Here is a 24,851-nt window from a genome sequence, read left to right on the forward strand (position 1 = left end):
CGTTTCTCTCTTGGGACTTCGCAGGTGTCTTTGCAGGCTGAGCAGCCGCAGCTCTCTCAGAGAAGAGGAAAAAAAAAAGGGGGGGGGGGAAGAGAGTTTAATCTATAGATTTCAGAGCAGCCCAGAAAAAAAATAATCCATCTCAATAATCCATCTAAAATGAAATCACCTCCTCGTGCCACAGAGCGGCATCGCTTGCCCGGCATCACCCAGCAAGCCTGGGGTAAAGTCATGACCCATGTCCCAGCCCTCCTGCCCGCGTTGTTCGGTGACGCCCTCGCTTTTCTGTCAAGTGCTTTCTGCACTGGGCTAGAAAAGGTGTTGGTTTTTTATTTGCAGCAGTGCAGGTTCCCATTCCAAGCCTTGTTTTGCCGTGCTTTTTACAGACATGCTCCAGTTACTTTCCTGATACAAGATGAAGCACAACTGTAAACAGCTAAGGCAAGCCCACAAACAGCAAGGACGCGGAAAGCCAAACAGGCTGTCAGCCGTTATTTTCTCCCTCGAGCTGCTTTTCCCTTTCGGTGACACTTGTGCACTTGGGCCCGGGTTTCTGGACTGCTCTGTTGGGTCCCCACTTGCTCCTGAGACACCCCCAGAGGAGCCTGGGCTAGGCGAGGAAGAGGAGGGCCAGCTGCAGCAGGCTCCGGTCCCAGCTTTTGCCAAAGTCTTGGTGTTCCTTAGCTCAAGGCAAAGCGGGGAGAGGCTGCGGCACGTACCGCATGCTGCTGTGCCACAGGGAGGGCTGGCACGGCACGCAGCCAGCACACACAGGAGGGATGCAGCAAGGAGGGAGGTGCAGCTCCGGCTCCCCATCGGGCTTTTCCTGGCCCAGGGTACCTTGCAGCACCCACAGCCCTTAAAAAAAAAAGGGTGGGGGGAAACACCAGAACAAGATAAATACACCAAAGGGAATAGGAGATGGTGAGAAGCTCCACCAAATGCCTCTTGCAATGCTTTTGGCTGTTCTGAGCAACCCGCCTTGCCTACAGCCCGGTGCGTCGAGGCACACAGCGACACTGACACGTCTCTGCATCAAAAAGGGTGCAGGTGCTGGCTGCCCACCGACAGAAATGCGAAGCACCAGCAGGACCAGTGCCACCAGTGTGGCCAGACACTGCCAGAAACGCGTTAGGAAGGGGCAATAGCAGCCCTGGTGGCACGACCTGCACGGCCCGCCTGCAGGGCACAGCTGCAGGCAGAGGGAGGTGGGTGTCCTGCAGCCCCCAGACTCACAGCACGCCCAAGTTTTCTTTCTGCAACAGCAGCAACGCGTTTCTCCTTCATCGACTCAGCTAAAGCACGTCCAGCTGCCACCAGGAGATAGCCAGCAGCCCCAGTCCCTGCCACGGCCCTCTGCCGAGGAGCCGGAGCTGCAAACAACGAGCAACACTGGGGCAAGGCGACCCGGCCCTGTGCTCGTGGTATGGACAGAGACACAGCCCTGCGGTGGGACCCTGGGCAAACCGTCCCACCTGCCAGCACCAGGTCACCCAGCCCCGTGCCGGGGTAAGCCCCTGAAGGACCAGCAGCTCCCTGGGGCACTGACGGCCATTTCCAGCACCCTGCAGAGCACTACGGGGACGAGTGCCAACCCTTCCCAGCCTCAACCAAACCATGCAGTTCATGAGAGATGCCAAAGGGATGAGCCTCGCATGGACAGAGGCTGCTGCCCCTACCCTAGAAAATCAATCTGGTACCTCTTATCAGATGTACGGGAAAAGGATGAGTTTGTGGCTGTCTGTTGGAGCATGGGGGGGGAAAGGGGGTGAAAACTGAAAAGGCGGCTATGACCAAATGTGAAAATAATCATTTATCACACCAAACAGAGCCCCACATTTGCACCGATCTCTGCCCAGCCCCTGCACCCAGACAAGTTCCCCCACAGCAAAACACTTGCAAAGTAAGAACCTGTAGCAAGTTTTTCCATACCTGGGCAGGAAGAAGGGGCTCTTTGTCATCGATGTCAATGAGGACATCGTCCCTGGGCGTGAGGCTCACGTCATCTGCAATCGGAGCAAGCACAGGCCTGAGCAGGCCATCCAGCTGTTACGGGCCCCAGAACCAAAATACCTCCACATCAAGCTCCAGGAGCAGCTTCAGCCATACCCAGAGCCACCCAAAGCCCACGTTCACAGGGCTTGGCCATGACACTGCCCACCAACAGACCCCAGAGCCAATCCTCGGCACCTCCCGGGTCTTTTACAACGGCCCTACAGCTGCGCTGAGCGAAAAGCCACGCACACAGCCACCCTCAGCTCCTCCTGGGGAAGGGCGAGGGGGGCAGCCGGGGGTGGGCTCGGCGCCGCAGGTACCTGCGTGCTCCTGGGGCCCGGCGGCCTCCTCGTGGTAGGGGTCGCAGTAGAAGTCCTCCAGCGAGCGGACGGTGCACTGCCCCACCACGGGCCTGCGGCCGAACGGCCGGTTGTCGATGATTTTGATGATGATGGGGGGGCTGTACAGGCTCTCGCTGGGCAAACGCTGCGGGAAGAGGGGGGGGGGACACACGTAAATCCACAGAGCCCCCACCCCACACCTACCTGAAGGGACACGAGGCTGAGCAGGGCAGAATTAGCTCCGGCCCAGGGTTGTTTTATAGGCCCTCGGAGGTCCCTTCCCCGTGCCGGCCGCGTGGGGCCGAGGTCCTCACCACCTCCATGAAGAGCACGCAGACGTCGAAGTTGGGGTTCTTCTTGACGTTCTTGATGACGCAGGACTGCACGAGCTGCCCACCGCACTCCACCAGCAGGCTGGGCGAGGTGACACTGGCCAGCTGGTAGCTCTTGAGGTTCCTCAGCCCCCAGGCCAGGATCTGCAGGGTGAGGGGGACAGGCGGGAAAGACGGAGCCAAACTCATCCCTCTGGGTCTGCCCCGAGCTTCTCAGCAAGGGAGGCGAACCCAAAGGTTGGCCCCCCAAGAGGGAGAGACAAATGCTGCAGGCGGGCCAAGTGCTGCGAGGAGAAGGCAGGCCACACGGCGAGCATTCATCCCGCTGGGTGCAGCAGTGCCCTGTGTCCACACCGCTCATCTGATAACAGCCCAAAGAGCAAGGGTGGGCCTCACTGCTCGGTGAAGTTCAGCCCTGGAGGGAGGTCAGACCTGGTGCCAGCCCGGTGACGGGACCAGGGGACAAACTGGACACCCGGTGCCAGCCCAGTGTTGGAACCAGAGGACGAACTGGACACCCGTCGGCCCACTGAGACAAGTACATGCAGCAGGAGTGGGGGAAACTGTGTTGTTTTCCATGCAGAGCAAACCCAGAGCCAAGATCATAGTTTAAGGAGACTTGTGGCTGACAGCTGCTTGGCAGAACCAGCTCCCAGCACTGGCTGGAGCCTGTACACACCAGGTCTGCCTCGGCTCCCATTTCTGGGTCTCACCCCCGAGAGGGCCAGCGAGAGCCAGGCTCGTGCCGGCGTTCCCCTGCGAGGGACCGGCTGCCCCGCGCGCTCCCCACCACTCACCTCGATGGCCGTGCGCTGCAGGACCGGCTTGATCCCCTGGGGCACCATGTAGATGTTGGGCTCCCGCTGGGGCGGCGGGTACGGCAGGTCGGAGTCTGCGGACTGCGGGGTGGAAGGGTGATAGGGTCTGGGGGGGGGGGCACGAAGGGCCACCGGCCCCATCGCCTCCCTACGCTACGTCCCCCAGAGCCTCTTGCAAAGTGTTTCTCTCCCCGGGAAAGACCAAGCACCTCTTGCTCAGAGCAATGCCTGAGCCTTCCAAGGGAACTGGGAGGCATCTCCTGCCCCCCGCCGAGGCGCAGGGGAGGAGGAGATAAAACCACATCTACCCCAGCCCAGGACCGCGGTGAGGGAGTTATGGGGCGGGATGAAGAGCGGATGAAGCAGCAGCAGGGGGAGAATTAGTGGAGTTAGCTCCGTGCACTGGGCAGTGAGCCCACGGTCCTGCGGGCACAGGAGGGGCAGCACCGTGGGAGGCAGGCTGGCATCACCCCCAGCCGCGGGAAGGGGCACACGATACAATCACACAGTCCTTTGGGTTGGGAAAGACCTTCATGACCATGAAGTGCAACCATCAGAGGTTACCATTCAAGGTAAAACACCTCTGCCACCTCTTGTTAATTCAAGGTCCAGGATAGTGCCTGAAAGCATCGGATTTTTATTGCCGTGTTGTGTGTGATATATAAATATATGTTATTCTTCTGCATCTGTGTTCCCACCTTGTATCTTCTCTTGAGGTACTTGCAAGCTTTCCTGAGCCAGGGCTGTCTTTTATCCTAACACAGCGAGGCCCTGATCCCACCGGGACTGTTGGATTCCATGGAATTTAAGAAAATCTGTATTTTGTTTTATATAATAATAAAGGAATACCACCAACTCACAAAAAAAAAGCACAGCTTAAAGAGCTACATGGCTGACGCTAAGCTAATTAATTACTAACCCTAAGAATCCCTAACGGCCCAGCTGCTTTAGTAAATGGAAAGGTCCCGTGGAACGCCCACTTGTTGCCCATCAGCTGCCCCCACGATAGAGCAGTTCTGAATTAACACTGAAAATGGTTGGATATAAAGTACTCCCGGGATACTAATGGCAGGAGTAACCTCAACTCAGCACTAAAAAGTATGTTTTTGTGTTTGTTTTTTTTTGTGATAAGATCTAAGACACTGGTTTAACACCGATGGAGGATGGGCTCAGAGCTCTTCCAGGGTTTGGGTTCTTCATGACCTGGCTCTTTGAGTTCAGACTCACTGAAAAGGCAGGAATGAAAGCAAAACCTCTAAAAATGCATCCTCCAACCAAGGGCAGTTGGAACCAATTTAGGAGACCGGCATTCTTTTCAGGCCAAAGTACTATTGCATTAAATTAAGTGGGTGTATGCATTTCAAGGATGGGACTGGTTGGGGTTTACGTGCACGTGCCGATGACGGCACTACAAAGGGATTTTCCACGGTGGCACGTTGGATGTACCGGACCCTAAGCTCTGCTTCGCAGTGGCAGCTGCCAGTGGCTTCTGAATCGAACTGCGTGTGTACTGGGTCTGGCTTGACACTGCAGGATGGCCAGCATGGCCCTTGAAGAGTTGTCCCCAGATTCGTCATGCACTGCACTTAGAGCACATCAAGGTGCCTAAGTAGGGGCTGAAGCAGGACAAGCCTCACTGTCCTTGTTTGGTGAAAAAAAAAAGGTTGTTTCTATCTTTAATTGTGCTTAAGCTGCATTTAAGCTGCTCACCGGGGACACAGCAGGGGAAGTCAGCCCATCTCCAAGCCCCCAAGGCTCAAAACGTGATGTCTGTTCCCCAAAAGGGAGTACTTTTCCCCTCTAACAGAGCACCTGCATTTCCACGGGCACAAATGCCACGTGTTGCATTTCCTTATAGCGACTGGACTAAAGATTATCTCCATTTTTCTGTCCTGAGTGAAAGGGAGCTCTGGAGGCCACCTCGTCCAACCCTGCCTTTCGCACAGCGGTGGAAGAGAGGTGAGCGAAAGCCCACGCGGCTCAGCCCAGCCGAAATATTGACTGGCAACATCTCCCTGTTTGAGCACGCGGCTGGGCGATGCGATTCAAGGGGAAGTTAAATGGTCTGGTGGCCTGGTCATCCAGACACAACACGGACATGAACCTGAGGTGTGTATGAGCCTGGCTGCCCCCAGGGGTTATTGGCATTGCTCTTTGGGATGCAGCCTCAGGGACCTGGTTTGGAGAGGGCTCCTGCCGGGCAGGGGGGTGAGGCCAGGCTGCGTCTGGATTTGTTTTCTGGGCAGAGGCGGAGGAACAGAGGGGAGCCGAGTGTCCGAGCATAAAAGGTACCCATTGGAGGAGCCCCTCGTAGAACAAGGCGGGGGTGCAGAGCTGTGGAGTGCCCAGTCCAGAAATGGCAGTGGCAAGGAATGGAGGAGAAAGAGCAGAGAGATGGTTACGTTTACACGAGCTCGGCCATCTCAGCACACGTGGAGCATGAAGACGAGCCCTCCCGCACCACCAGGAAAGGCTGATGGAAGAAACCATGGAAGGAACTTCCACTTTGGGTGGAAGAAACTGATTTTGCAAAGATGTGCTCATGCCATCCAATCCTTCAGAGGGTGGCCAAGCTCTTTCCATGCCCCAGGTTCCTCATCGCTCATCTCCCAGACTTTGGGGTTGCCTGGCTCCTAGGGCTACCACAGCACTCAGAGAGTGGTGTCCCTCCTTCAGCTCCCTGCCTCGGGCTTTCCAAGATGCCAGCCCACCCTGGCACTGCTCGCTTCAGCCAGTGATGGGCTCTGCAGGGTGTACAGCTTTGTACGTATTTCGTTTAGAGCAAACGGAACACACCAGCACATGCCACAAATTACGGTGAATTCCCCCCAGAAGTTACAAACTTTTCAGGGGGGATTCCAGCTGAGGACCAGTGACAGGTCAGCACAGCATTTCGGCTTTCACATGCTTTGTTTGGCCAGGCTGAACATCAGCAGACCTCATGCACGCACATCCCACACAGGTTAATTAAATGCCACCCGACGTGCCCTGTCTCGGGAGCCCTTCCTGAGGTAAGGGCAGCGCCATCCACCCCGTCCTGCTGGTGACCACTCGTTACTAAAACCCTGATGCAATGGATTTGACCCCTCTGAAATGAAGTGGCTGCCCCGTGGAGGCACGATTGTAACCATTTCCAAGATGTGGAGACAAAAAGCTTCCAGACTCACCTCATCCAGACTGGAGGAGAGCTCGTTCTGTTTGGAGAAGGAAAGTAGAGTTAGAGCAACCCCCAACCACAAGCCACCCTAAGGGCTTTAGAACACAGCTGATAACCAAACGGGAAAAGGATGCTGGCCAAGTTTCTGCCTCCCCTGGCTCGGTGTGAGAAGAAACCAGCGCAGGTGACTTAAAACCTTTGAAAGTCCAGCATCAGTTAATGCCTTCGCTGGGCTGCTAGGTAGGAAGCGTGCTGGGAAGCACAGCCCTTCGCAATGGAAATGCAGAATTTTGTCAGGGCGGGAACATGCCCTTCCATATATCTGGAATGGGGTATGCTCGCTCTGTCTTGGAGGTCAAAAGCGAGGATTCATGGGGGATTCATCCATCCCGAGACAGATGGACAAACCGCCTGCAGAAACAGGGCTGCAAGGTCCACTGCGAACCTCCGCTGAGACCCAGCAGCTCTTTGGGGCAGGGGAGAGGAGAGGGCAGTTGGGGGTGCAGGGCCGAGGAGTTGCAAGCAGGAGGGAGGCATTACCTCGAAGCCAGGGATGTGATGGACAGCCGGCTGTGGAGAAGAAAAACACACACTTGTCGTTTGCACTCCTGGTGACGAGAAACGTTTTGGAGCTGGGCTCTGAAATCCTGGGCGAGAGGGCAGGGCTCTGCCTCCAGCCAGGAGGCACGAGCAGAGCTTTGCAGCCACCAGGCTGCCTTCGGCTGGGATCAAGCAAGGTCCTAGCACAGGACCAAAGTCTTTCCCACCCAGTCCTGCAGCTTCTGCGTGGGGTGAGGAGGCAGCAGAGGCAGCGTGCAGGAGCAGCGCTGGGACCCACGTGGCAGGGAGAGAGGAGGGAGCTGCGGGACCCTGTTCCCAATTAGCACCTAGGGGCCGGGAGGGGGGAAGCAGGAGGGGAAGATGTAGGCTCCCATCCACTTCCCTTGGCATGCAGGCAGAGCTGGGCTGCAGCCAGTGGAAAAGCAAGGGAAGAAAAAGGCGAGGGGGTGGTGTGTGCATGGGGAGGATGGAAAGGGAACGAGCGCGCACGGGGCACGAAGAGCAGCCTCTCCAGCCCAGGTTGGCTCCACGGTGCAGCCTGCATCCCCTGCGGCTCGTTAGACGAGCAGCCAGCAGAGCTGGGCAGCTTGCTGCAGCAGTAACCGCCCACCGCAGCTCTCGTAAATCCCCTCCGGAAATTAACTCTGCTCTGAGCAAAGGGCAGCGATCTGCGGCTGGATGCTCTGGGCTCTTCCCGCGGTGCAGAGGTGCCAAGGCTCGGAGCTAAGTCAGCCTGGCCAAGCTGGATGGATGGAAGCAGCACCTCCCAGACCAGCACCCCGGCAGCCAAGGCTCGGATCCGGCACCAAGCCTCTTCCCACTGCTCTGCTAACCCCACCGCATGGCTGGAAGCTGCGGAGGGGCACCCGGAGAGGCGCTGAGCCCAGCGGGGGTAACGGTGCCTGGGAAAGCGCTGAGACACAGAGGGAAGAAGCCCACGCTGCAGCCAGAGGACGGGGCGCTCACCTTCTCCCTCTGAATCAGCTCGAAGGACGCCAGCAGCTCCCCGACGTTCCTGCTGCCCTTGCTGACCGGGTGCCAGGAGAGCCGCGGCGAGCGCTGCAGGCTGGGCTTGCACACGCAGCGCCCCATGAACTCGTCCGCGCCCTGGAAGGCAGCAGAGGGACGGGGAGCTCCCATCAGATACCTGCTGCTGCATCTGAACAGCGAGGAACTCGTCCACCCAAAGAGGATTTCGGATGCCTGTACAGACCCGGGTTTTCCAGCTCCTCCCTGTTACTGCTAGGGCCAGAAACGCACTCTTTTTGCGCATTTTGGCTTAAATGGGAGGTGAGATTCCTCTGCTATCGCACAATTTCAGAGCGGGAGCTCTGAGAACGACACAGAATCACAGAATACAACGACAGAGCATCCCGAGCTGGAAGGGATCTCCCCCAGTCACCGAGTCCAGCTGCTGGTCCCAGGAGCAGGACCAGCAGCTCCTCACAAGCCCATTCACCATCCCCAGCCGGACCTCCAGCTGCCCTCGCTGCCACCCCAAGGAGCTTCCAAGTTCCCAGGGGTGACAAAGAGCGTGATGACTTAGGTCCCAGCACAGCAGCGACAGGAATTGAAGCAGGACCTCGAGGCCAGCGATGAGGTCAGGGCCCTCTTTGCAGGGTACACCACCACCTCCACCACGAGAGCACACGTGGAGGAAAGAGAGGAGGGGGGAGATGCACCGAGATGTTCCTAAGGCGTTGTTCATGCCGTGCATTCATGCACTACTCTTACACGTGGTCTGAAAGCCCTCCTGCCCTTGTGGCAGGCTACAGTCCAGTTTGTCTGGGGAGGATTCAGTTATCTCCCCACCCATCACTACGAGGCACTTTGGGTACTTTGGGCAGCTGGGCAAACACTGCACGGTCCCCCTGCTCCCACGACTGCTTTAAATCCTGTCCCAAGCTTTTTGCACAAGGAACCGTGGCTAACTGAGCTGCTCTGCAACATCGATGCAGCCTTGGTGACTAGAGCAGGACACCACAGACATCAGCAGCTCCGCTATTTGCTGGATTTGTATCATCCACGTGTCCAGCTCAGTGCCTGAGCCCCCCAGAGATGCTACAGCTCTGCACTCCAGAGGGCAGGAAAGGCGCTGTGTGTTCCTCCCATCTACCCCAGCACACTCATACCGCGAAGGCCCAGCTCACGCCAGTACACTCACGTAGGTGTCGTGGTCATATATCTCCACCACGATGTTGGGAGGGGAGTCGGACACCTTCTGGGGGTCCCCGAAGATCTCTATCTCATAGAAGATGAGCGTCTGGTCCCAGGTGGGGTTCAGGGTGTTCTTGACCACCACCGTCTTCTGGCTTTGGTGGAGGAAGGAAACAATGGCATACGGATCTGCAAGGGACGGTGGGCAAGAGGTGAAGGCTGAGTCACAGCTACCAGTCAGAGGAGAAAGCAATTCACATCGTACAAGCAGCTGTGGCTGTGCAGGGAAGACCATGAGCTGAGGGGCTGTGGGTCTGGGAACAGCAATGACATGCCCATCGTGTCGCAGGCGACTCCACCTCTTACCCCTACACACCAGTTACTCTCAGCTGAGGCGCTTCCCAGGCTAGGTGTCCTCTGGCAAGGATTCAAAACGACGCGAGGAACCATCCCCTCGTGGATTTTGCAGTGCCTGGCTCCCACTATCTCCCTCTGAGGTGCCCTGTCCACCCCTACCCACCCAAGACACCTGGAGTTGAGCAAATTTCCACCCTACTGAGAATGGGCTGCCCAGGGAAGGGGTTCAGTCACCATCCCTGGAGGTCTTGACAAGACGTTTAGATGTAGAGCTCAGTGCTATGGCTTAGTGGAGGGCTTGTCAGGGCCAGGTCAGAGGATGGGCTCGGTGATCTTGGAGGGCTCTTCCAGCCTCGATGACTCTGGGGTTCTGGGATTCTAAATCCTCTCTTTATCAAGCTCAAGAGTCTCAGCCCATGGAACTGCTCCTCATAAAGGGCCAGTCCAGACCTCTGCTCATTGCAGCTCTTTTTGGGGCAAGACAACCACAGTGCAGCACACAACTTAGCAGTTTATCTACACAGAAACCTTCATAACATCAGAGAATCCATGCAAAAGCCTTCCTTCTTATCCGATGCTTCCCTTCCTTAAAAACTTTTAATGAAGGATTTTGTCCTAAACCTTTCAGATATCCCCTGAGACCACATAAACCAGAACAACCCTATCCTCCGGTGATACCTCCAGCTGGTGAAGGCGCTGCGGCCTCTGGCCCCATCTCCCAGCGCTCCGCTGCTGTAGCATTAGAAATTTCCTATCTGTCTGACCTGATCTGTCTTGGTCCAGGTTGTTGTCGTGACTCCTAGCCCCATCCGCAAGGAGCAAGGAAGCACAAAAAGTTCATCTATTGGCTTACGTTGTGTTTTTTTTTTTTTCCCCAAAAGACTCTGGGTGAGCAGTGACTTGAGGCCCGGCCCTGACGTGAAGACCAGACCCTGAAGAAGGTGGCTGAGGTGTTACTGCCTCCCTCCCGGGGTCTCCAGAGGGGACAGGAGCTGAAGACGCAGCCCACAACAAGCCAGAGTCATCCTCTGAGCTTCTTCACGCAGGCCTGGGCATCCTCCAGGTCCCAGGGGCTGTGGGTTCCCAGCACTCCCAGTTACCCCACCAGCACTCCCAGTTACCCCACCAGGCCTCCAGCTGCCCGGACGGGTGGCTCTGGGGCTCCCTGAGACCTCGCAGCCACCAGCCCCATGCAGGTGCCTGGGGAGCTGCAGGTGCCTCACAGAGCCCGGATTTTGGGCACATTCGGGCACTATTTGGTGCTGTGCCCGCAGCCTCACCCCCACCTGGGGCAACGCCGCAGGCAGCAGCAGTGAGGAGCAGGCAGCAGCCCCAGCAATTAACACAGGAAGCCTGAGATCAATTAGCAGCAGAAACCTGAAATCCGATTCCCCTCTGGCACCTTCCCTTCCAGGCAGCCCCAACGAGCAGGCGGGGACCCAACGGGTGCTGGGCAGGGAGGCAGGACGGCCGTGGCAGAACCCCAAATCGTGCCGTGGGGTCATGCTGTAAGGTCCGTGGGCACTGAAGGCCCTTTTATATTGGCAGCACCTACCGGTCCCTGTCGAGGATGACATCTCCAGGACGCCTGCGCCTCACCTGACCCAAAAGAGGCTCTGGGCGCCTGCAAGTCACGGCGGCTGGAGACCTGATGGACCCTTGGAGAAGGGCATGAGCCACCCCTGCTCTCGGCAGCCAGCCTCACGTGCCGCCACAACACACACGTACACCAGAGAGCGCACGGAAAGCCACCAGCACGCTCCGGGGTCCCACCCAGGGCACCCCCAATCCAGTCCCAGGAGAGCTGCTGGTGGCCAGGAGCACGGCAGAGCCTACAAACACAACCCACAACACTCAGCACCGCACAAAACCCCAGTCCCGGGAGGGGACCCCACAGGAGCTCTCGTGCACCCCACGCAGAGCACGGGGAGCTGACACGGGGAGCCCACCGGCCCCTGCATGTCCTGGGCATGGAGGTCAGCCCCAAACACCCCACAGCGGGCTCTGGCGGAGCAGGGAGGCATCCCCCACCTCCCTCCCTCCGCCAGAGGCTGGGGGGGCCGGGGGGATGTATTTTCCTTCTTGGCGTCCGGACCGCAGCAGACGTGTTTAATGAGCCGGGCTGTTTGCGAGGTGGCCGGCTGGAGAGAGCACTATTCACGCTGGGAAGAACCTTTTCCACTTACGCGCTTTTTTCCAGTAAGAGGAAAGCAGAATGCGTTACAATAAACAACAAAAAAAAAAAACCACATGGGTTTGGATTTGCTTTTTTGCTCTTTTTTTTCCCCCTCTTCTTCTTTTTAAAGGAGGCCTCCATAAAGCCCCTTTGTTTAGACCCTCGTGTGCACAGAAGGTTTATTTTTATAACTGTGTAAAGCCCCCTTAATGAACTCCTTTATGCTTTGTTAAGGCAGCGGAGATCACAATTCCACATTGTGGCATGTTGTTACTCATGTTGTCCTTGGCTGGGTTTTTCCGAGGGAAGGGACTCCCTCCCCGCTCCGCCATCGGGGCCATGAGATCACCTCGGTCCCCACCGTTCCGAACAACGACCCCATTGTGGAGACGGGACCTCGGTGGGCGCAGACACTGGGTGATTGTTTGGGTGCCCCGCACCTCTCCGGGGCGCTTCTGCCCCTACCTCGCACCCCTCTGCTTCCAAACAGCGGGGGGAGCCCCCGGGACCGCGGGGATAAAGAGCAACATCCCCACTTTGCTGCTTTTCCACCTCAGAATGACACCGCGAAGCACTAACGGCTGTGCACAAAGGCAGCTTGGGTCACAAGCACCGATGAGCCGTGGGGACGAGGACGTGGGAGCACCCGGCTGCAGGGCCAGTCCTCACCCAGCTCAAGCCCCAGCGTGTCCCCCCGGCCACAGCCACGCTTCTGTCCCTGCTGCGAACAAAATGCTCCTAAAACCAAACAACCTGCAGCCTCGGCACCCGAACAACCCACACCCATCGGCCTCCGGCACGACGCACCTGATGCTAACGTCATCTCCTATTTCATTCCATTTTCTGAAATGTCCCCCCCATCTGCCACTGTCAGGTGCTTTTTTTTCCAAGCAGATTTTCAAACAACTTTTTATTTCCTACCCAACGGGGTCTCTCTAGTTCAGCAGAGCCCCTTGGTTCGCAGCAAGCCCAAAACCATGAGCCCCTTGCTCTTAGCTCGGAGGAGAAATCCTCGTGAGGATGCGGGATAAGGTGCCTGCCTGCTCCCGGGTGCTCCCTGCACCTTTGCACCCTGTTGGATTTTTCCAGGTGCGTTGCTGGGAGGTTTCTGCCCCGTGCTCCGCCGTCTGAGCCCCAAGCCCTCCGTCCTCTCTGCGTTCCCACAGCTCGCACAGGAGGCTGGCTCGAGGCGCTGGGCCACGGTACACATCCCTGCCCTCGCTCTGTTTGTGTTTGTCGTGCCCCGAGCCATCTGCTACCCAGCCTTACCACCAGCTTTCCATGCCACCATCACCTCAGGTCAGGAGAAGGGGTCACTAGCAAAGCAAACAGCTCTGACTCACAGCTGAGCCGGGCAATTGCAGTTCCTGACCGGGCTCTCACATAACAAGTCTTGGACCTCCGACTTTTTGCTGTTAGGACTCGAGCTACAGGGCTGGTCTCCTCGGGAAAGCCTCGTGCCTTTGGTGCACGGCTGCCAAACACCCCCATAAACACCCCGAAGCTGCCAAAATTTGCCTCAGTGACCGTACTGGCGTTCATCAGAGCGCTAAATCAGAGCACAAAGGTGGATGGGCCTACCTGAAAAGCTGTCCTTGTCCATGGCGATCAGGTCCCGAGCCTGGTACATGTAGCAGCGCAGGTGGTATCTGTTCCCATCTGCGATGGGGAACGGGAAACGGGTGAGGGGAGAGCCCGGGGTGAGTGCGGGCAGCACCACGAGTCCGTGCCCATGTCCCCAGGAAGGAGCCGTGCCCAGCCCCGTCCCCACCCGCCGGCACTCGAGGAGATTCGGGGCGATGCCCGGCCATGGGGTGCCCCCCGCTGCTGCTCCAGAGAATTCTGCCCTCCCCTTGGGGACTCACAGTCAAAAATGCAGGAAATGGTGGGTCTGTTGACACCGAAACTGAGGGTGGACACAGATTTGCCATCATCGCTCCGGTCGTCCATCACTCCCCCCTGCAAGAGAAAGCAATGGGAGACTGGTTGTACTGGGATCTCCGGGGGGTGCGATGCCTCGGGCTAGTCCACAGGGGTGTCCGAGGGGACTTCAGGCTCCTGGGGACGTTCCCCTCCCAAGAAGACTTTGGGTTCCTGGGGACATCCACCTCCCTGCACCCATGGGGTGACCCTGGGGCTCTCCTGCCCCCCAGATCCTGACCCGTGCCATGCTGGGTCAACAAAGCCCCAGAGCCACCGAGTCAGTTGGCCTTGAGATTGTGTCCATCAGTCCTTCCCCTGCCTTGCTTCCTCCTCCTCCTCCTCACCCGGCAGCCGAGGGACCCCGACCCACAGCCGATGGTCCTGGCTCCTCTGCCACCCCCTCGAATTTCAGAAACCCCCTCCGTTAAGGCACAGCACTCTTCTTCTTGGGGCAGCGGCTACAGCAATTTCACCGAGTCCCGTTGTGAGCAAAATTAATGGAGCATAAACTCGGCTAACAGCGATGCAGATGGTGGCGAGTGTGGAGAAATGCCCCGGCCACTGCTTGGAAGGAGCCTCGGCCAACCTTGGCCAACGCTCTTTCCTCTTCTTGTTTTCGCGTGTGAGCGCGGCCGTTTAGCACCTCTTAATTGCCATGTTCCTCTTGAAATAGTTAGTTGCAGGAAAAGGAGCATAAAGATGGCTTTCCAGGCAGTGTAAAGCTGATCTTTGAGTATTTTCAATTATCGGATGGTAGGGAGAGACGGGAGGAGTGTTTTTTTTTTTAAAAAAAAAAAAAAAGAGAAGGGAAGGAAAGGAAAAATAAAAGCAGGTCCGGGATGGAGTTTCTGGGTCCCAGAGCCACCCGGTCCCAAAACCAGGTCAGGAGCTTAGGTGGTCCGCAGAGCCCTTTTTGCCTTTCCAAAATGCTCCAGGTCCCTGCAGCGGGGCAAAAGGGGGTTCCCACCACCCTAAACCACCGCGGCGCACCCTTTGACCACGGGGTTAACCCAAATTTCCCGAAGCTGATGTAAAGCCTCCCCAGTTCACCGGCAACAAGGGGCTCGCGAGCAGAGGCTTGGCAGCTGCAGGCTCCAAAGCACGCCTTGGAGAGGGCGAGCTGCAAAAAGATCTGACTCGTGGCTATCGTTTGGGGTCTGCGTGTGGGATGCAGCACCTTCAAGACTTCCTCCCATCCCTGCAAGGTTTCCTAACGCAGTGCAAGGTGCGAGCAGCCAAGACAAGGCTTCAGCACTGGGACCCTGCTGTCACCATGCCCTGGTGGGACTGTGCCCCTCGGTGTCCCCCCAGGTTTAATTCATTGCCCCCTGCCCAGGCAGCAGCCACGCGGGCTCGGTCGTGCCTGGTGCAGAGCCAACGCCGGGGTGACCACAGAAGCTGGCAGAGACGTACAAGATTCTCCAGGCTGGTATGGAAACCCCAAAGCTCTCCTCCAGCCAAAGGCTTCCCTCAGCCTGATGCTCAGAGGAGGATCGGAGGAAGCGAGGCTCACGGGGTGGGAGGGCTGCTCACAGCCCCGGGGGAAAACCTCTGGGATTTCCATCCGAAACTGGAGACGGCGCCGAGCCGCAGAGCTCAGCTCGGGGCTTCCCAGGAATCGTAGCCAGGGCAGACGCCGTGACTGCGGTCCGTCTCCTTCAGTAACCATCAGTGAGGAGCCAGCTGCTACGCAGAAGGTCCCAGAAAAGCTGGGACACATCACCCCCGAGAGGGAAGCAGGGAACAGGCTGATATGGCAGAGGTGGGGGCCAAGAAACCCAGTCCAGGGAATAGGATGCTCGGCTTCCGTGGGGTGGGTGCACGGGTGAAACACAGGCTGGAGAGAGGAGCACACAAGCTGGAGATGACAGCCCAGTGCTGCACACGGTGATGTTACACGGTGATGTTACACCAGCTCGGGTGCTAAAAGCCTCCTGCACCACCAGCTGCTTGGTCTCGAGCTCCCCATTCTTCAGCTCGGACCCAGTGTGCGAAGCAAAAGCTCCAGCTGCTTTGTGGGCATCCCCACGGGTATGCCCAGGTCTGGGCACTGGGGGAAGGGCAGAGCACGTGTGAGCAGTGAGATGAAAGCCTCTGAGCAAACATGGGGTGAGCTTGTGCTTGGGGAGAGCGTGAGCATGCAAGAGGAATCATGCAGACGTGTGCATGCACAAGGGAAAAGCAAAGGCAGCAGAGACGCGGCCAGGGCACAGACGCTCACAGTAGCACGAGTTCACAGCCCCGAAGGAGACTCTGCTACCACAAAAAGGCGCTCGGAAACCTCTGAGCACGGAGCTTCCCCCTCTGCTCGCTGCTCTGGGCCAACATGGCTTGGGCTGGTGCTGCTCTGGGGGTGCTCCCAGCTCTGATCCTGCTGACCCCCAGCTCTCGGGGCCTCAATATCAAGGACAAGGCTGAGACTCCCCGCTGAAACCCCAAGCACCGTGCACAGATTCCTGCATCCAAGACACATTCCTTCTGCTCCCATGTAGTATTATCTTCCTGTTGGAAAACAATCCTCAGGAAGAGCTCAGGGAACTGGGTGCTGGTGCGTTCTGCCTGACTTTGCGCTTTAACCCTCCCTCCGCTTTGGTTTCCCTGCGCCATCCACGGGCAAACCCAGCCACGACCACAGAAGGGCACAGATATGCGGGTGAGCGGGTGGCAGAAACCAGGAGCCAGCAGGCAGGAGGAGCTGCGGGAGGCTCCAGGAACCGGTGGCAGCCCCGGCCCCCAGCCTGGGTAAAATCCGAGCTCGGGGAGGCTCCGGGCTCCCTCTCCTGACAAAATCCCTGCTCTGCTTCAGCGCGCTCGGATCGGGCGGCAGCAGCCGGGCTTCGAGCCTTGGACCATGCATCCCTCAGCCAAGGGAAGCTGCCTCCCGCTGCCTGCACTTAAAAAGCACCAAAAAAACAGAGGAAAATCAGCGCTGAGCCTTCCCAGCGCCCCCACGTGTTCCTCATCCTCGGCACCCCTCTGGCCCTGGTCCCTGCTGTGTGAAGTCAGGAGTTGCTGCGGGTTGGAGCGCCCTGTGAAACGTGCCGGTGGTTCAGGTGTGAGAACTTCGGGCACTGGCATAGGAGGATCGGATGGGGCCACGATGCTCTATAGGAGCAGCCCCACGGCAGCCCCATCAGATGTCCCCCACCTGGAACCCCCCCAAAATGAGCCACGGGCGTGCTGCAGCGGCACAGCCAGGCACAGCCCGTGAGCGTCCTCCTGCAGCCCCTCTGCGAGGGGCAGCCACCACCCAGCGCCACCTCTCCCTTAGCACTGGGTGGGATAAACACAGCCGGGGGGGTAAAACGTGACGGGGTCTTCCAGCCAGAGCCCATGTGAGCGCCATGGGGAGGGTGGAGTTGATGCAGAAGGTTTGTCTGGCCAAAAATGGGCCTGAGGATGAAATCAGGTGTCCTGCAGGTCCCCGTGGGGGTGGGTGGCAGCCGGGACCCCTCAGGCGGGGCCAGCCTGAGCACAGGGCTGGTGTACACCAAGCTCTGATGCAAGAGAACGCCCCGGAGCAGCTCGTCCCGGACAGGTCACGGCTCAGCCCTTGGCCAGAGGGCAGGACAACACAGAGCAGAGGAAGGGAAAAAAAGAGCCAAACGGGGAAAAGAAAAAAAAAAATAAAGAAAAAAAAAAGCCCAATAATAAGGGCTTTGTGCTGCCACGGTTGGTTTTCATTCAGCTATTGGAAAAGCCAAAGGATTATGAAATGCCGAGTATTAGGAAAGCCAGAATATGAGCTAAACAAGCAGCGGCCGGTGCGGGCAGCGGGTGGGTACCTACCAGGGCCCCCTCCAAGGCGAAGACGGCGGCGGCACCGGTGCGCTCCAGGGGCTCCATCCTGCGCCTCCAGCGGCGGCGGCGGAAGGCGTCGGTGCGGCGGGGCTTCATGTGGAAGCGCCAGCCGAAGAGCGAGGCGTATTCCCAGCCCTCTCCGTCCAGCTCCTCCTGCTTGTGCTGCCAGACAGGACCCCAAGGGCGCTCAGCACCGGTGGCCAGGATGGGGTGGCTCGGTCCCACCGCCCCCGGGGTCCTCCGTGGGTGATAGCAGGACCCCGGCCCGGCCGACGGGCGATGCCCACGTGTGTCTGAGGCCGTCCTGAGCTCTCTGGGGTCAGGGTTGTGCCCACCCAAGCCCAGAGCTCAGCATCCTCCAGCTGCCGCATGCTGCGGGGTCCCCATCCCGTGCTGCGCCCAGGTCCCTGCCAGGAGCCCAGGGCCCTCCGCTGGCTGAATCCCACCTGGGGAAGGTCCTCGCTGGGCTGGGGGCTGCCCAAGCAGAGCGAGGACGGGGCCGCATCCTGCCCAGCCCTGGGCAGCACCACGGCCTCCCTCCTCCCAGCCTGTCCCCCGCTGTGCCACCACCTCTGACCCCTGCTGCGGCCACCGCGGCTCTGCCACGGGACCTCCTCTGCAGGGCATCTGCGTCACCTCCCTGGGACATGTGCATCCCTTTGGCAAACGGGGTGACAGAGAACCCCCAGGATTTCTATCCAAAGCTGTCCAGAGAAAGAGAAAATGGGGGGGGGGGGAATATTCTGGGGACCTCGCTGCGGGGAGGGAACAGCGCTGCGGTGGCATTCGCAGTCCAACTGCACCACCTAGAGGGAAGCAGGACTGGGACTGGGATGGACTGGGACCTGTGCCAGCCCTGGTTGCATGCACAGCTGTGCCCTCAGCAGCTTCGTGGCACTGGAGGCCCCCGTCCCACCCCACGGAGAGGCCTCCACCCCTGGGAGATGTTGACCCCCGAGGGGCAAACCACAGAGGCCGCTGCCTGCTCCAGCACGGGGCCGCCAGGCTCCAAAGCACCGCAAGGCTCCGTGCAGCTCTAAGCATGTCCGTAGGGGACGGGGACGTGGCCCTGAGCTGCCCTCAAGCCCCTTTTCTCCCCGGCCCACCTTCCTCATGGCCTCCATCTGCGCGAGGTCCCTCCGGCGGAGCCGCACCCAGCGCCGCCGCCGGTTGGTGTGGTACATCTTCTCGGCCGGCACCCAGGCCTTGGGCTTGCGGTCCGGCGGGATGGTGATGCCGTACTCCCAGCCTTGGGGACAAAAGGGACGTGAAGAGCCTCCCTCCCCACCGGCCCTTGGCCCAGCCACGGCCTGGGGTCACTCCCCTCTGTCCTTCCCTCGTGCAGCACCGTGGCTGCACCGGGCAGAGCAAGGGGATGAAACCCGCGGACGCCCAAACCTCCTTTCTTGTACCTTTCTCATCCACGGCTCTGTTGAGGTCGGTGTCCCACTCCGCGTCTTCCCATTTCCAGCCCGGAGGACACTCGATCTCGTCCTTGTGCAGGACCTTCTCCCCGTTCTGCGGGACACAGCGGGGATCCCAACCAAACAGTCCCAAACAGACCCCGGGGTCGCGCTGACCCTACACCCTGGGGCTTTGCCCCATGCCAGCTTCCCTCGGCCCTTCTGGCTGTACCAGCTCCAGGCCAGGCTGCAGGGGCAGCCCCCAGAGGCGGCGTTTGGTGAGCACAAAAGGGGTCAAGCCCAGGGGATTGCGCCTGCAGCCTTGCCCGGGCTATGAGGCCACGGCACGCAGCGCTGGGGGCGATGCCTCCCCCACACGGTCCTTACCACGTCGGTGTAGGCATCGGCCATGTGGATCCACTGCCCCCCCCGGCAGCCGGACCTGGTTCTCGAACACCTCCTCCACGAAGCTCAGGTGCCCGGCGTCCGCCTCGTGCAGCAGCCTGCGCCCCGGGGAGCGGCAGCGGTCAGGGGACCCCCATCCTGCCCTCCACGAGCACCCAGCTCAGCAGCACCGGGCCCACGTCCCACCTCCGGGGCTCCTCCACAGCCCCTCCAGGGCTTGCACAGCACCGCGGTGAGCCGGCAGCGTGGGACCGGGGCCACCCTGCCCCTCGCACCCCCAGCCTCCTTCCACCTTTCTGCACGACCGTGCCACCACCTGACGAAGTCTGCCCCGTTTTGGGGAGCCCGGGAAGCAGCCCAAGCTCCGTGGCTTCACAGGAAACCATCACTCACGTCCTCTCCGGGCAGATGAACCAGTCGCCGGCCCAGGTCCAGCCCGTGGAGGGTCGGAAGCTGTCCTTGGGCAGTTTGATCTTGCCCGTGACATCCGAGTACTTGGGGTAAGTCAGGCCGGTGGTGCCCCAGTTCCCCACCAGCGCCAGCTTGGTCTGGTTCTCGTACTGAGGGGGCAGAAGCAGAGGGATTTCCGTGTTAATGGGGTGAGAAGGGTAACGCGGATCCCTGGGAGGAAAGGCTTTGAAATCAAACAAATAACGCCCGCATCCTGAGGACAGACCTGCAGGGAAGAGCCCAGCCCACCCCCAGGCTGCGGGCACCCCCAGATTTCACCCCCAGCAGGAGGACAGTGGGGGGAAAGCCTTGACCAAAGGCAGGAGGGCTTCACGGCTCCTTTCCAACCCCTCCATCGCTCAGGGTGGGTGCCGGTGGAAGCACCTCGCTCTTTTCAAACTCAGAAGGGGCTGATGTGCCCCCCCCCTAGCCCAGCCCTCCTCTATCCCCAATACACCAGACCCCTGCGAGAGGGGAACCCCCCGAGGCTGCGGAGCCGGGAGGGTCCCCCCGAGATGCTCACGGTTTCGGCAAAGACGGAGAGCTTCCCCTCGGCGTACTGGTTGAACTCCTTCTCGTCGACGGACAGCCCAAACCAGAGCTGCACCCGGATCTGCACAGGGATCCTCGCTCCCATTGCCTCCTCCTGGGGGTACTGCACAAGGCGGAGCCGCGTGAACGCCCCCGTGCAGGACGCCCACGGGGGGACGCTGGATGGGAGGCCAGCGTCTGTGGGGTGGGGGTTACGAAGCCCCCACAGCCCCGGCTGGGGCAGCAGGAACCTACGGACACAGCCTGGGGTCGGGGTGCTGCGTCGTGGGGGGACAGGGCTAGGAATTGGAGCCCGGCAAAAATAGAAAGAACAAGCAGGGAGACGCCTCGCTGCCCTTTCTCTCTCCCTCGGCCACTTTTTCCCCCCCCCCTCGAGTGATGCTAGTTTTCCATCCGAGCTAAAATGCAGAAAAAAGCAATATATTTTTGGTTTGCCTCCCGCTGCCAGCTGGGCTTGGGCTTTTGGTGTTTGCTCAGTTTATTTTATTTCACTTTATTTTTTCAGAGCTTGTTCGGCACTGATTGTCTGCTCCCTGGCTGGCACGCAGCAAAAGGCCAAAGAAACATCGTTTGAGATGCGAGAAGCTCGGTAAGTGCCTGGCAGAGGAGGCCACAGCTTAAATTTCGTGGGGTGGCAGAGGGTCAGGAATTTTGTAAAACATTAAATAACGTTACAGATCTAAATATTAAAATGTCTTTTTTTTTTTTTAAAATGCACTGCCTGGGCCAAACTGCACCCATCTTCGCTTCAGCTCCGAGCCAGAGGTTAACCCTACCCGGTGCTGGGGTGCCCTGGCCGGGGTGGAACGAAGCCCGGGTTTGTGCTGGGGCTGGGGCTCCACCAGGCACGGAGAGGGCAAGGCACCGAGCTTCTCCTTGCCCTTGCAGCCCGCACGGGACGGGGACGAGCCCCAGGCTCTGCAATCAGACCGCACTGGCTCACGTTTTCCTCCTTACAGGTCTCCCTGCTCGGTTTTTAGGAAAAAAAAGAGTTTTAAAAATAAATATATCTGGGCACGGGTGCACACAGACGAGAAGCCCACGCACCTTGAGGAATATGGTCTGCAGCCTCCCGCAGTTCTTGCCGCAGCAGCCGGGGATGTTCTTGGAGAAGAGGACCTCGTGGGCTGGCACGCGGGCGTAGGCGACGCGCTTGTCGCCCTGCAGCATCCAGATCACCACATCGGGCAGGCTGTTCTGCGGCTGCAAGGGATGGATGGCAGGTGAGCATCACGCAACGAGGACAGACACGGGTGTCCGACTCGGGAATGCCCAAAACCCCGTGGGGGGGGACATGGCACGCGGGCCCCCTGCCGCCAGCCGAGCCCTGGGGGCCAAGCAGAGCATCCCCGCGTGTCCCCGTGCCTGCAGCCAGCCCAGCCCCCTGCAGCGGCTTGGGCTGAGGATTTTTTGGCCAAGCTTCATCGCACAGACGTGAGCCAGGCTAAACCTCAAGGGCTGTCTGCAAAACCTTCCCAATGCACAAAAGGGAGGTGGGGGCACGGGGGCGATCCTTGTACGGGGACCCGGACATCGCCCCACCGGAGCAGCAGCACCGCGGCATCGCTCGCATCCATCGCGGCGAGCGTCGGCGCGTTACCTCCTCCGCCATGGCCTTCAGCCTGCAGAGCCAGTCCTCCGCCTGCTCCAGCACCACGGGCAGGCTCGAGTCCTCGTGCTTGAGCTTCAGCGCCGCCTGCACCATCTGCTCCAGGTTGGTGCTGCGGAAGCGGTACATGTTCTGGTCCAGGTGGGTGCTGGCCGGCTTCCCCAGCACGTCGGGCAGGGGCAGGCTGCGGGCGGAGACGCGGTGTCAGCAGCTCCTGGGAGCCTCACCCTCGCTGGGGGTTTCTCTTTTTATTTTTTTTCCTTCCTTTTCAGCAGTTTACAAAGAATGGACGAGCCCCTGAAGAGGCATTTGGGAAGCACAGCGATGCTAAGAGCAAGGACGTCGCTGGAAGGGGCCACGCAGGGCCTGGCCGAGCTGTGCACATCGCCCTGCACACCACACGGACATTGTAACAGGAATTGAATCAAGCTGCTCCATACAGGTTTCAGGAGGACGGGGCCATTTAGGGCTTTTCATTGAGGGGTTTTCATGTAAAAAGGGGGCGATGAAGCGGAGCTGCTCCCCACGGTGCCAGGCGGGACGCTGCTCGCCCACCCCGCACACCGCGAAACCACGGTGCGCTTCAATAGCCGTGCAGGAACAGAGAAAATAAAATAAACCCAAGCTAAACATATCCACTGCGGTTGCATTCAATTTCAGACAGGCAAACTATAAAGCTACGCAAGGAGGAAATTTGTTAAAGAGCTGTGAAAAGGAGACGCAGAATGGGTTAAGCCCGGTGGGCAGCGTGAGTGCTCTGCAGCCGGTGCACTGAAGCCCTATAAAAACCCCAGAGGTTCCAGGGACTTCAGTTGTGCTCCCGTGGGAAAACGGAAGGCAATGGGCTCGACCAAGCGAAATGTAAAACCACGATGAAGTAGATTAAAAAATAAATAAATAAATGGGAGCACCGAGCTCATGCACAGCCATGGGTCCTGCACTGATGCCCCGCGGGGCGCAAATCACCAGGGAAGAGCCAAACGCTCTCCCTGAGGCCATCGTCGTGCCAGCACGTGAACACCGTGGTGGGAACAGGGCCAGGAGCAGCCCCTGAAGCTCCAGCGTCGGCACCAAGGGCCCACCCAGGCTGCAAAGCCATGCCTCGGGTTCTGGGGTTTGCTGCCGTCGGTCGTTCCCTAGCTCTGTCCATCGGGGTGCCACTGCCCAGGAAGGAGCACTCGGCTTTCTCTTCACCCAAACGCCAGGAAAACAGACCTGGGAAGGCGATCTGAGGCACCTTGCTGTTCTCCTACCGGGAACAGGAGGCAGAGACACCGCCTCCCACTTGGGCCCTTCCACCAGAGACCCGTGCCCCGCTCTCAGCAAAGTGGAAAAGCACTGGGGAGCAGCAGGAGTTGTCCCATCGCTCCAAAATCCAGCCTGAATTCCTTCTGACGAGCTCTGCTCCGGCTGAGCGCATCCAGCCTGCCCCCACCCATCACAGAGAGGTCCAGCTGCACGGGTCAGCATGCAGTGGGGTGAACCTCCCCCCCAAAAAAGCCATCAGAGCCACCACAGCAGCCCCCACCGCCGTGTACCACCCTGGTCCCCGTGCCAAGCCCCTCCGGAGCTGCTTACAGCAGGAGCAGGACAAGGAGCCAGGGGAGCCGTGGGCACAGCTCGCTGCCACGTTCTTCCCCTCCCTCCCCGTTAATTGAATTTGGTTTGGAGGCTGCAGCACCTCGGGGAGAACCCATGGCTCATCCCTCAGCTCACATCCCGCGCACGGGGAGGATTTACGGCCCGAGGACGGCGCTGACCTTCCCAGCGGAGCCAGCGTGTGTGTGGGGCGAAACACATCTCCTTTATGAGGCTCAGAAGCAAATAAACGGGGAGGCCTGCGACCGTGTGGCTTTTTAAGTGCCCTCCAAGAGGTCTGCGGAGCAGGGCCAGCCCGCTCAGGGTCTCCTTGGTGAAGGGAGGAGGTGGCCGGTCCCAAAGGGGTGCCGCAGGCTCAGCACCACCTCCCCAACCTCCAGTGACCAGCACAAACCACGGGGTGCAGAAGGCTGCTGGAAAAGCTGGGGGACACTGGTCCCAGCAGCTTTGGCGACCTCGAGGACCGCGGGGAGCACCAAATTCTCCCTCTCTGCTGAGCCGAAGCACCGAGAGCCACCCCACAAGCACGGTGAGGTCTGCCTGCCCCCACTGCTGGGGTCCCCAGCGCGGCACCGTGGCACGGCTGCTCCCCCCCAGCCTCCCTCGAGCTGCTCCATCCCCTCCACAGGGCACACAACGAGCACAGCCCCCGGGTGCTGTGCAGGGATGCTTCACGCACAGCACGCACAAAACACCTCGGGAAGCCACCAAGGGGGTGGCTCCTGGCCCTGGCGACCCCCCGGCACAATGCGGCTCATTCAGGTGCGCCGGGCTGGAAATTTACGACTTGCCTTAACCGTCACCTTTTCAACTCCGTGCCTTGGCTCAGCAACCTTTGAAGCAAACATTAGCAAACGAGCGGCCTTTTTTTCAGCGTTTAAAAAAATAAATAAATAAATAAATAAAGAAGAAGTCGTCCCTTCCAAGATAAATAAGCGCTCTCGCAATAAACGGCACGGAAAGGCGGGCAGAAATACCTGCAGTCGGCGATGATATCATCCATCAGCTGGGCGCCCAGGGACTCCAGCTCGCTCGGCGAGCACTTGGCCTTCAGCGCGAGCTGGACCTTCTCCAGGTTGGCTTCCTGCACGACACGGGGGGGTGAGGAGCAGCACGGGGGGACCCCCGGCACCCCGCTCCTCCCCACCTCCAGGACTCTCCTGGCAAGCACCCAGGGCTGCTCCCCACTTGGAAACTCCCTCCCGGCCCTACCAG

The 24,851-nt window shown here is 59.3% G+C and overlaps 1 protein-coding gene across 1 annotated transcript in view; it reads right to left on the reverse strand.

The window, feature by feature from the left end:
• The window catches only part of DYSF (dysferlin), a 75,627-nt gene that overhangs the window by 44,942 nt on the left and 5,834 nt on the right, over positions 1-24,851 (reverse strand). The window contains 20 exon segments of the mRNA XM_035324108.1: positions 1,933-2,006; positions 2,316-2,481; positions 2,651-2,812; positions 3,466-3,567; positions 6,654-6,680; positions 7,184-7,213; positions 8,171-8,311; positions 9,369-9,550; positions 13,476-13,553; positions 13,760-13,853; positions 17,607-17,780; positions 18,725-18,867; positions 19,031-19,136; positions 19,409-19,450; positions 19,452-19,524; positions 19,820-19,986; positions 20,400-20,531; positions 21,476-21,631; positions 22,029-22,221; positions 24,614-24,720. Coding sequence (XP_035179999.1) covers positions 1,933-2,006; positions 2,316-2,481; positions 2,651-2,812; positions 3,466-3,567; positions 6,654-6,680; positions 7,184-7,213; positions 8,171-8,311; positions 9,369-9,550; positions 13,476-13,553; positions 13,760-13,853; positions 17,607-17,780; positions 18,725-18,867; positions 19,031-19,136; positions 19,409-19,450; positions 19,452-19,524; positions 19,820-19,986; positions 20,400-20,531; positions 21,476-21,631; positions 22,029-22,221; positions 24,614-24,720 — 2,349 coding nt within the window.

The sequence above is a fragment of the Oxyura jamaicensis genome, chromosome 4, assembly GCF_011077185.1.
Source record: "Oxyura jamaicensis isolate SHBP4307 breed ruddy duck chromosome 4, BPBGC_Ojam_1.0, whole genome shotgun sequence".
NCBI classification, from domain to species: Eukaryota; Metazoa; Chordata; class Aves; order Anseriformes; family Anatidae; genus Oxyura; species Oxyura jamaicensis.